The sequence below is a fragment of the Aplidium turbinatum genome, chromosome 4 (genome assembly GCF_918807975.1).
Source record: "Aplidium turbinatum chromosome 4, kaAplTurb1.1, whole genome shotgun sequence".
Taxonomy (NCBI): Eukaryota; Metazoa; Chordata; class Ascidiacea; order Aplousobranchia; family Polyclinidae; genus Aplidium; species Aplidium turbinatum.
The window spans coordinates 7,786,002-7,798,283 of NC_137475.1; the positions used below are offsets into that span (position 1 = coordinate 7,786,002).

The following is a 12,282-nucleotide window of genomic DNA, read 5'->3' on the forward strand; positions in this document are numbered from 1 at the left end:
CCCGGTAGCAAATGTTTCTTGACTATAAAGATACTGGTCGTATTCTGCCAGAAGCCGACCAAAAGCTGTCGGTAAAAGGTATATTTATCGAAAAGAAACATTTTTACGAAATTTCTCAGCCGCTGTGGCAGGCCTAGGATTTTCCCAATTGACAAATCAAATCTTTCATGTTACGTCAATTGAACGTCTGCAGCCAGCAAACAGATGTACTGGCTGGGATGTGCGCTGTTTTGCAGTTTTGAACTTGTTCTAATAACTATTACAAACACCACGTCACGTAATCTTACATTCCACAAAGGCCACGTAATCCTTTCATCCGTCTCAAGGGTTATCAAACTTTAGTTTTTTCAACATCCCAAAATTTTTTTATTTTTGTTGTTGTTGACCTTTCAACTTTAGTGCCGTAACTCCAAAGAACGCCTTGATGTCAGAAGCAAGTTTTGTATTTTTTGATTTTGGGTCACCACTGTCATGAAGTCATGCTACTTTTTTGGCCAACATTTTTGACATTCGTTGTTCATTGATTAACCTTTAAATACGTAGTTATCGATCAACCTCAAGGGACCGTATTGAAGATCTCTGATCTAAATAGTATTTCTTGTTCTATATTTCTTTTCTAAAATGCACTCAAGGCTTTGTGCTTGCTTGTTTATGATGTTTTGTAGAAGAAATCTGGTCCGGCCGGTTTTTCGTCAAATTCATTTAGCATCTGATGTAATTTGTGTTAATCTACTGAAAAGAAACGCTTCACATTTTGTGTAAGAGTCAGCTTTTTGTAGCTTTCAGGTTGTTTTTCACCTGGCACTTCCAGTCTTTGTCTTTTGATTTATCTTAAAGATAATGCCAAAAACCGACTACTGGTAAAAGTTCACCCAGTGCTCGTATGCTTGCTAAACATGGCTTACTTGGTTTTATGTAAGGGATTAGGATTTTGAATTGTAGAAGCTTAGCATTAGGGTATAATTTCACAAATACCCGAAGTGTGGGAAATTACATACTTGAAGTTGTCAACTGCATTCAGTCGAAAGGTGCATTTTTGTCGTTTAGTTTCATGAAATCAACGTAAAAATGCGTATTTGCAAAGTGACAAGAATATGACTTTCTTTTTTTGTCTGCCTGATACTGTAAGCCTTTCTTTGCAAACGAACATCTAACAAACATTCGCAATAAAACCTGGTGCGATAGACTATTATCAGCGCGGTGTAATTTTTTCAGACACTTTGCTTCCGCTTAACAAGTCTGCAGCATCCCAACCAGCAAAACAGTCTTCATTTTTTACATCAATTAAACGTCTTTGAATCAGTGATTTTCTGACTGGGTTTAGCTTTGTTTGAAGCCTCTTTGTGGTAAGAAATGCGTCTGAGCCAGACAAAGCCATTCCTTTGTTCGTTCAAGAATTTCATAGTTTTTCACTTTTTGCTCAAAAGGACGAGATCTTTCACATTTGGTGCTTGTTTTCTTTTGCAGGTGGTTTTGCAGTAGTTGCAGTGTTTAGAAAATCGATACTTGATTTCACTTTTATTGTAAAATCAATCTAAACTTACTCCAAGCATATGGTAGCACGAAGCTGTTACCAGCAACAAGACTCAACTCCCTCGCCTTGGGGGTTAATTGTGAAAACGAGATTCCCTTTTTGTATATGTTGTGTCAAAACTACTGGGGGGTGTTTGAAGCAAATGTCATTGGTGAAAAAGCTCTTTGCAAAAAACTTTATTTAATTCGAAACGAAATCGAAATCAAAGAATTTATATCGAAACAAGAGGTTCGCATTGAAATATCTATTATCGTGGGCAGCCATAAAACATCGCATTCAAGTTAAAAATGAGATCAATCTATGACACGCTATGTACGACCCCATGACATAAACCATCCAGTTGCACCACTGGTGATGTATGCTAACTGTCTGAATATGACAAAGCAAAAGATTTAGATGATCGGGGCATGGCTTCAGTTGAGCTGAAGGCAATCTTGCTAAGACCAATTTCCCCCTTTTTTGTACGATGATTTTAATCTAGATTTTGTTCTGTAATAATTAGTGAGGTTTAAAATACAGTAGTTGCCATATTTTCTGATATGCGAATACTTTGTAACACAGTGCTTACTGCATGAACTAGTTTTTTAAAATTTGTTTGCATAGTCATTAGACAGACCTGGGACGCTTTCTGCACCATAATTGATTTTTTTCTCAAGCCTTCTTTTGCAGGATGATTTTTTCATTAACATTTTTCATCGCTGTCTGATGTATCCCACTTGATGCTCAAAGTTAAAAAGGAGAATTAAAAATTTATTTAAGATCACAGTTTATGTGTTAATTTGCCATGACAATTTTGTCGTTTTGACAGATGTTTTTTGCTTGATAATCTTCTTGATTGATTGTTATCTAGTTTATTTTGTGTACTTAGAGTCTTAGACCTATGCATCATACCAGGCAGCATAATCCGTCATTTTTACATTGATTCAACGTCTGCAGACGTTGAATTAGTGTAAAAATGACAGATTTTGCTGCCTGGGCCACTGCTTGGAAAAAATGCGTTGGGAGAAACCAAATTAGCGATTTGTCTGGAAAGGAAGAACCAGTGTTCATTTAATTGAGTGTATCATCAGTACTTGCTCCCAGCTAATAAAAATTAGTCATTTTTTATTGATTCAACGTCTGCAAACATGGAATTAATGTAGGAACAGTTGTTTTTGCTAGGTCTGTGGAGGTCGCCCTGGTGCAAGACCTTTGATTAAGCGTTTGCGTATGTCGCAGTGTCGCACTTTCGTGATGCGATTCCGTGGGCGGACGTGTTTGGGCTTGTTTTGATTGTTCACAACTGTTCCATAGAATCTAGAATTTGTGAAAGTAAGGAGGAAGTGTATTTTGCTTTGCTATCAAGATTGCTGCTTAAACGCCACGCACCATTATACAATAGTGATTCTTTTAACTTGTTGATAGGTTGTTATATACACTTCTTCAGTGGGCGTACGTAGATGTAGAAAAATAAACCCCATCTCGTATGCTAAGAAAAAAGTTTTCTAGCAAAATTGCGATTATTGTCCCTATTTCATGCTCATCCAAAAACATATTGAAAGGTCGAATCAAAGGTTATAAAAGATTAAACAAAAATCTCAAAATTTATACAAAGAAACACACCACAGTTTAAATGTCAAATTCCTGACTGCAATCGTTGCGCATTTCGATTGCATGGTTGATAGATTCCAAATACTTCAACTGTTTAAAATAGAAATTAATCTCCTCAATGTGTTCCTTCTGTTTGCAAAATTAGTTTTACGTTGCAACTAAAGTACGGAGAGTATTAAAAGTTGGATTGTTAGTAGTTATTACAAAATATAAATTAATGTTGAAACCTTCTTGAACAATCTGCCAGTTTCTTGAATGAATAAATTATGTTTTTTACCTGGTGTCTGTGAACACAGAGCTGGATTAACGACAATTGCTTTGATTAGGTTGGTCTTTCATAGAGATGCTCGGCATTCCATATTAAGTTCACATCCAGACAGCAAAATCCGTCGTTTTGACATTGAATCAACGTCTGTAGACTTAAAATTGACAGTTTTTGCAGTCTGGAGCAGTTTATCGTTGAGAGTTGAAGGGTGGACAACCGATGGGTTTTTGACCATAGAAAGGTCAAGATGGGTCTGTGACCATAAAACGAGAGATAGCTGAAGGCCAAACTTCTCAATCATAGTGCAATCTCTAGTTAACAAAACGCGTCGTTTTTTCATTAATTCAATCAAGGTATTCAGTTGGTGAAGTAATGAGAACTGATTTTGGTAGCAGTGGTGGGAACAGTTGGCGAAAGCCTTTTTCCTTTCACGTATTCAGTAGAAAGTAGTTGATGTTGTGCTTGATCTGATACGAACGTTGGCGATCCTAATTTTCCAAGCCTCTGTCATTTGACATCCGTATAAAATCATTGCTTTTTGACGGTTGTGTTTGTGGTCCAGTAATGTTAATTCAGTTACTGTGTGTACAACATGGCCTCATAAAGTCCTACGTCTTGTGAACTTTCTGCTGAGTTTCATCAATTGCCCAGCTTGTGCTTTTGGGGCATGTCGATTAATTAGAAAATGTGATACAGTTTGTCTTCATCTATCATTTGCCGTATTTCATTGGCTAAACGTTACGAAATAACCTAGGTGACTGGTGCAATAATTTTGTATCCTGTTAGCTTGCTCATTTTGCGACAATGAATGAGCATTTCACACTAAAAACAGGAAGTCGTAATTAGTTGTCTGGTGGATCTGGCGAGACTTATGGAAAAAATTAAGCTGTGGCTGTGGATAAATTGGCACAAGCCTACGCTTCTTCGTTTATGTCTCATCACAGCTTAATAGTTACAGTGGAACGATATGCTACGTTGACCTAACAAGTAACGCATGTAAAGAGCTTTGTTATTGATCTTTATTCGAACCATGAACGCTATGTTTTCGCCATAACAAATAATATGATTAACTTAGAAATAATATAACTAACTCTGCCTTAACATGGTGAACTAATATTATGTTATTGATATTTCTTTCCCATTATCACCTGTCTTTATCGAATCATCTTTCACCAATCCTTTCTGTGGTATTCTATTGCTGTGTATTCAAATTAAAACATTATCATCAAAACATTAACTTTAAATAAAAATTTATGATCGTGATGTGACCAATGACATTCAACATCATCGTCTGTTTTGCGCGAATATGCAACGTCATTTTCGTGCTGCAAATATCATTTTTTTGTCATTTTATGCTTTGCCTTTGATGCTCTTTGGCCTTCGGATAAAAAAAAACGTTTTGCTTTGTGATAAACAACATTTGAAAACGATAAAACAATGAAAATAGATGCCACCGTTAGTTCTCTTTCTCCTACCTCCTACTACCTTGCATCCACTTCTTCCACGGCATCCCTGCAAATGACAGAGACATCAATGCCGAGATGCAATGTCGAGTTATGCTTGATTGAGTACCGGTCAACCGTGACGACTGATAGCCCAGCCTATCTCCGCTGCCATGCTTTGCGCCGCTTGTACACTTGCATGCGAAAGACCCCTAACTATTGCACTACTGAAGACCAACGATTCATGTACATCGATTCGAAACTACAACAATCTCTGACTACATTTACTTGTGCCCCCCCAGGTGCTTATTCTTATGCTACCTTTATTTTGTATTTTGCTTGCTGCTTGCCCGCACTTCCGTAATTATACTTTGATTTGTGCATTTTATTGCTTGCCTGGCATGCGCTAACTCTCGTTTGCTCATAACCTTATACATATTTATCGTAAATAATTCTGCTTTTAAACGTTTTTAAACTGCCGACTTTCCCAGCATCTGTTTTACGTATGACAAAAAAACAATGTGTTACTTCAGCCAATGCAGTCTGTGTAATGTTTAAGACGTACTTGTGTATTTGTACCGAAGAGGCAATATTAGCCACCTGAAACTAAACTTAAAAAATGATGTGCCGAAAGCAATTTTTATCGGGGGTGGCAAGAAGCAATACAACCATACCTTAATTAATCTCACAATTGTCATCACGTGACTTCAGCGTGTCAGATATGAAAAAATTTCCACTGTATTACAGCAAGATCAGTCATGGATCAGTTATAAATTTCAGTTAGGCGAAGACAATCCCTTGTCGATTAGGTTACTTTCACTGCTCTGATGAGACACAGCAGTTTTGTTTCGTTAGCAGATTACTTTCTCGAAATTGATAGCTCAGTTAAGGGTAAGGCTTAACAGCTGAAATTAGCCCCAAGGGTATAAAGTCTAATTTACTATTCAAGCACAAAAATTAAATAGATTTCACCAATGCTGATTTGCTTATTAATTTCCTTATCATACTTTTATGGAGCGCATAGGTAATCGGTTCTATTGATTTTCAAGGATAGTATCTTTAAGAAGGTTAACATATACTTGATGAACGATTGTGAAGTTCTGTAATATAGCAAAACAACGATAACTTAAAATATGTATATTTGAACTTGTAAAAAATAAGTCGTTGTTGCTTGTGCATAATGTTTGACTCATCACCGGTACAGACATGGCGGCAATTCTATTAGAAAAATAATTTTACCTGAACAAATATTTAAAGCACCTCTTGAGCATGACTTGTTTCAGGTAAAAGTGGAATTTTAACTTGGCCTGTGCGTAGAGTTGATGTAAATTTACGTTATGCCTGCTGCTTGTCTCCAGTAAGCAAAACAATCCTTCTTTCAACGTCTTTAGATGTTGAAACAGTGCAAAAAATACTGAATTGTTAACTGCTCTGTTGAACGTGAATATGTTGTGTGACTCTACAGTATCATAACAACTGTATTGCAGAAATAGTTTCATAGAGTTTTCTGTCTTTTATCAGGAGTTAACCAAGGAAAAGTAATAACATGTGCCGTTTTTGTGTAGCATGATGCTGCTTTCAGCAACGAATGCAAGAAACTTCGGTTGAGGATATCTTTTTGAACACTTTGCAACTTCAAATTGCATATTTTTTGAATTTTTCTGTTTGCCCTTCTGTCTTTGTAGATGGTACGGCATTGGTTTGACACGACGGTGGTTTGTTGAAGAGATGATGCTTGTAAATTAGAGATTGGGAAAATGTAGTTTGAAAGTCTAATATTGTAGACGTTCAAACAGCAACTTGATTTTTGCGATGAAGATTATGATTTTTTGCTTTGATTTCACAAAAATGAATTGTCTCTTGTTATTCCACTTTCACGTCCTAAGGACAATCAATGAACAAAAATCGAAATTCGTTAATTTTTAACAAAGCATGCCTGAGATTTTCTGGGGCGGTAAGTTCTGTGTGATTGAGTTGTACTTGAGCCTGCAGGAAAGCTAATGTACCCTTTTCCTTTTAGGTAAAGAAGAACCTAAAATTGACTTGATCGCGCTGTTCAGCACTCCGCTCCCGGATGGAATCTCCTTTTCCAAGGGATTTAAAGGATTTCCTTCCTTTATTGTTGAAGAAAATGCTAATTTACGTGAGTTGTAAGCCTGTCATAGTACTGTTACAAGTTTATACATGGTTTAACGTTGTAAGGGCACCCCCTTTTTCCCTATCCCATTTATAGCATTATTGAAACACCACTTCTCCTTTCTAAGCTGCAAAATGTACAACAAAACTATTGATGTCAGTGAATTTTCCTAGTTATTTTATTGATGATTACTTTTATTCTCGTCTATTACACCCCTTATTCCCAATGCACTGTCTTTTTTAGGAAGGGATGCACTTGCAACGATAATAGTCCAGAAATTTGTCTTTATTTGGTTATATCGTCATGAAATGCTTAGAATAATGTCAAAATCATCAAGTAAAATGCATCGTGAAAAATGGAGTCAACTTTTTTGTAGAACATTCATCATCGGTTGTTTTCTATTTTCAAGGAATGTGATTACTTTAAACAGAAAACTTGTCTGAATTTTATTTGGTATTTTCATTGGCATGTTTTCTCTGTGGGATAAGTTTTCTAAAACGTGTGTTAAAACTTAATCTGATAAACATGTCACAATAGTGTTATCTGTAGAATGGCTTTAATATGACGCCATAACTTCACAATATTGATGAGTTTGAAAAAATTTAAGAGTTTTTATTCTGTTTTGTTTTCGAAGCTCTCGTGAGATTTGTAAACGTAATGAGTACGGGCTTGATGCTGAACCCTGGGGTCGTGAACCCCTTTTTAGGAGTTACAATATTATTTAGGAACAGATTCATATCTGAATAAACATTTGAACTTAAATCATAAAAAAATTGATACAGGCTTTGATCAGAAAGGGTAAGATTTTTGGACTGTACGGGGGGTTGGCATGATGCGTCTTGAATAAAAATGGGTCCTGATGCCTGGTAAAAGTTTCTTTTGGGTGAGATGTATCCCACCTCACTGGGCTGGTGCGAAATGACAGTTTTAACGATTATTTGTATTCGGTTATTTTGTAAATTTATGATTGCAGTGTGACTTGCCATCTCTAACACTTGTCTATCTTGCGGCATGAAAGTACATCTATTGTCCCACAACAATGGTTATCAGGCGCAGCATTGGTTTAAACAGCACTGTTAAATTTATACAAATATTTGCCCAGCTTGGAGGTGCACAATAAAAGTTTCTTTAGCACAGCAATCTAAGTCAATTTTTATGTTGAAACTGTATAAATGTCGCCAGGAACTTTGCAAATGGTTGGACTAATTTCAAAAGTTTTAGACTTAAACCACGAAGCTATCAAATATGAAGCAAGTAATGGTAGCGCGAAAGCAGAAATGCATTCACATATTGTGTACTCAAGGTAGTGTCAAAAGTTGTAAAAATGTCTGCATTTTTATCTCACATTTTGTCAATTTGAAAGGTTGTCAAAACCTTTTTAACGAATTTTCTTGACAGGTTGGTTGGCTGAGCTTTGACTAGACCAGTATGAATTACTCTAATCTCCACGTTTGACATAAGCCTGGGCCTGATTAAAAAGGCGTGAAAGTCAGCTACGCTGCTTCAACGCAAGGGTTTTTTTTTGTTAAACTTTGTCAGGTGTGAAACCACAAGCTGTGGTATCTTGGATCAGTTTTCAACTCTCTGGTAAATATTATCCTGCAACCTTCCTTTTTCACACTTGTAAATAGGGTTTTAAAAATTTCCTCATGCATTAATTTGCTCTAAAGCTGCGCATTGTCGTGGTCCTGAAAATGTCAGATTACATTGGTGTTGAAACACTTAGTCACTTTCTACTTTAACTTTTGATTTCATCGGATGAGTATTACGAGAAAACATTTTGTATATATAATAAAATTATATCAAATCTATTTATTACTTTCTAAAACCTCTACAGTCTGTTTCATCTTTAAAGGGGGATCATCAGAAGGTCCTTATTCAAATAGATTAAAATTCTATAGATTTAGGGTGAAACAGGCTGTACTGTACAGGTTTTAGAAAGTAATTAAATAAATTTGATGTAATTTGCTCTGCTTGACTTTTTTGCTTGGCATTGACCACTTTTTGTAGTAGGGCCTACTGTATTAATACTTTTTAATAGTGTTTGTTGTTTAATAAAATTATATAATATATAGGGCCAAATAGGCAATTATATTACATAATTCTGATGAACATCCAAACTTTTCGGTGTCCAGTTAAGAAGATTGTGCTTTTATGCTTCAGCAAAAGGATCTGTGGAGGGAGCTTTTTCAAGCGAAATACCTTCCCATTTTGCAATCACAAGTACGTTGAATCCATCCAGCATAAACGGAGGATTTTTATTCGCTATCACGGACAAAGAAGTAAAGGGAACGAAGCTTGCGCTAGAAGTTGGCCCAGTATCGGGCGACAAATCAAAAATGACGATTATCTTGCATTGGAAGAATCAAACTCCAGCTGCTTTCGCAGTAAGTTTTTTACTGACTTAAAATTTATTGTTTTTGTATTATCAATAATGAAGAAACACTTTTTTCAACAACCATATATTCTTCACGGTTTTACGCTGCTCGTGCTCATAATATCAATATATTAATCATTTAACTAAACTATGAACTTTTAATGGTCATGGCCATGAGCCAAGAGTTTTTCATTCACAAAGCAGGTTGAACTCTTCAACCAAAACATGGCCCAATAGTTTTATTTGATATAGCTTATACTAGTGTTAAATTAGTGTTTTTATGCCACCAAGCCGATTATCCAGCGCACTGTTTCAAAATTGCGCATAGGACAAATCCATATGATGTTGTTTCACAAGATTATGTAACTCTGAATGTTAGGAACAGACTTGCAAATTTTTCTCTCAAAAATGAAAATCAATATGTTGGTTTGGTAGTCTTTTGTCAAGCAACACGCACGTAGGTTGGCTCATTGGCTGCAAACTTTCTCGTGGCGTAATCGGATTTATTCTATCTTGTTAGGCAACAGTTTATGGATTTTTTGAAATCCGTATTCTGGCTCCTAACTCAGACACCAAAGTTTAGATATTTCATGATAAATGCTTTGATCTTTTAATTGCATTTGTTGCCCAGACTCACGGTTTTATGTACAAGTTTGCTTGAATAATGCATTGCCTATTGATTTCCTGTGCTATTTGAGAGACTAGGATAACTTTTAAAGTAAATCTTGGAAGGAGGTTTGGCCGTGGTAAGGATCACTTCTTTACGATGGTGAAATCTGTTAAAAAACAACATACTGTATGCACTTTGGCTTGTTTAATTTGGAGTTGGTACATTCTACAGTGCTGTGATTACAGCTTTGATTTAGATTTTGGTAATTTTTATTAAAAAGCTAAGATTACATCATCCACAAAAATCCTCATTTCAATATTTGAAAAAAAGAATGTCCTGGCCTACAATTTATCATTCATTCAAGGTTTGCAGACGTTAAATCGATATAAAAAAGTACTATATGGTGGCTGGGATTGTCCAATCTCTTCTATGGAGTTGTTTTTAAAAACTATTTCTACGTATTTTTTACCCTCCTTCAAGCAAGAGATAAAAACAGTCCCGGTTTAAATGTGGTTAATTTTCAGGTTTCTTCTTTTGCGGGAGAGTGGGCCAGAATAGCTTTAGAAGTAAAAGGAAGCAAAGTCAGTTTGTATCTCGACTGCAAGAAAGTTGCTGAAAGATTGGGAAGGAAAGAAAACTCTCCGCTCATCTTGAAAAAGACAGACCAGTATTTTATTGGTGGAAATGGAAAAGATTCAAACAGAAACTACAAGGCAAGGAGCATGCACCTGTACCCAAATTAATTCTGTTTGACCCACTCATGTGTGTTGCGTAAATTGTGCAGTTTGCGTTCACTTGAAATTACAGTACATAGGCTCACAAACTGTTATTACATTTCATTTTACTAATTTATATACAGTTTAATCGTATTTTTTTTCTTATACCAAAGAAACATAGCAATTGGCATCTTCGAACAAAAAATGTGCTAAATTTTGTTTTTGTATGAAACAAATGATTTTGCTCCATAAATCATAATTTTTATCCACAGGGCTCCCTGCAAGAGTTAGAGATAGCAGCTGATCCTGCATCTGCATCTTCTTATTGTGATGTCGTCTCTTCACGCTCTGAAAGCTCCGAAGAGGGTAGTGTAATAGGAAGCGGAGAAGGGAGCGGAGAAGGAAGCGGAGAAATAAGCGGAGATGGAAGTGAAGAGGGACTTGTGAGTTTATGATAGATGCTGTTTTTCTTAAACGTTTTGATAAAACTTGTCAAAGTGATTTTGAATGTACAATGACAGAGTGGCTACTATGTTTGCGTTGCCTTTGATTTTGATTTGATGTTTTTTCCTGGAGGTTATGATCTCTGACGTTTACTATGCGAGTGATTCTAGATATTGTGTCGACTGAAGTTTACATTAACTGGTCATGTTGCGGGTTCCTCTAAGTATGCAAACAACTGTTTCCAAAGTGTCTTCTCATATTTAATACTGCCTTGCATCAATACTCAGATATGGATCATGGCAATACTCAGCATGTTCATTTCATTCATTTTGTAACATAAATTAAAGAGTTTGTATTATTCTTGACAAATATACAAGTAACTAAATTATCAAAATTTTTGTGTAAATCATTTAGTTGCCAACTGAGGGAGATGATGATGATTTTGGTAAAGATGATCTCACAGCGGATGAGGTTATAGCGGCTACCCGAACCAGTTCAACTACAACAATCACCGAAGCAGCAACAACAACAGCCAAGCCAACAACAATCAAAGCAACATCAACACCCAAACCAACAACTACCACCGAAGCAACAACAACGCCCCAACCAACAACTACCACCGAAGCACCAACAACAACACCCAAGCCAACAACTACCACCGAAGCACCAACAACAACACCCAAGCCAACAACTACCACCGAAGCACCAACAACAACACCCAAGCCAACAACTACCACCGAAGCAACAACAACAACTAAAGCAACGACAACAACCCCTAAACCGACAACCACAACTACAACAACAACCGAAGCAACAACTACAACCTCCAAACCGACAACAACAACCACTACAACACTCAAACCAACAACCACCTCAGTAGCAACAACCATGACTCCTCAACCAACCACAACAATGGTTTCAACACCACCTTCAACCGTGATTACTATTGATGAGAACGAAGGTGCAGGGAGCTTAGAGGAGAAGACACCGCATGAACCTACTGATGAGGCAGAAGGAGAAGATGCAGAAAAAGAAGTAAGTTTTTTTTTATGAATCGCTTTTGCGGAATACAAAAGAGTAAAAAACTGATTACAAAAAAATGATCTTGTAAAACTAACACGGTAAATATCAATGATGTTATTTTATTTACTCAATTAACTGATGTTA

The 12,282-nt window shown here is 36.4% G+C and overlaps 1 protein-coding gene across 3 annotated transcripts in view; it reads left to right on the top strand.

Annotated features, from left to right (window-relative positions):
- The window catches only part of LOC145769307 (uncharacterized), a 56,850-nt gene that overhangs the window by 22,079 nt on the left and 22,489 nt on the right, over positions 1–12,282 (top strand). The window contains exons 1-6 of one of the 3 annotated variants that reach the window (XM_082580899.1): positions 6,402–6,519; positions 6,852–6,974; positions 9,132–9,355; positions 10,480–10,668; positions 10,944–11,114; positions 11,530–12,150. In XM_082580899.1, coding sequence (XP_082437025.1) covers positions 6,420–6,519; positions 6,852–6,974; positions 9,132–9,355; positions 10,480–10,668; positions 10,944–11,114; positions 11,530–12,150 — 1,428 coding nt within the window. In that variant the 5' untranslated portion in view covers positions 6,402–6,419. Of the gene's footprint in view, positions 1–6,401; positions 6,520–6,851; positions 6,975–9,131; positions 9,356–10,479; positions 10,669–10,943; positions 11,115–11,529; positions 12,151–12,282 lie in introns of those variants that run through there. The other 2 variants (XM_082580901.1, XM_082580900.1) reach the window with 2 other exon arrangements.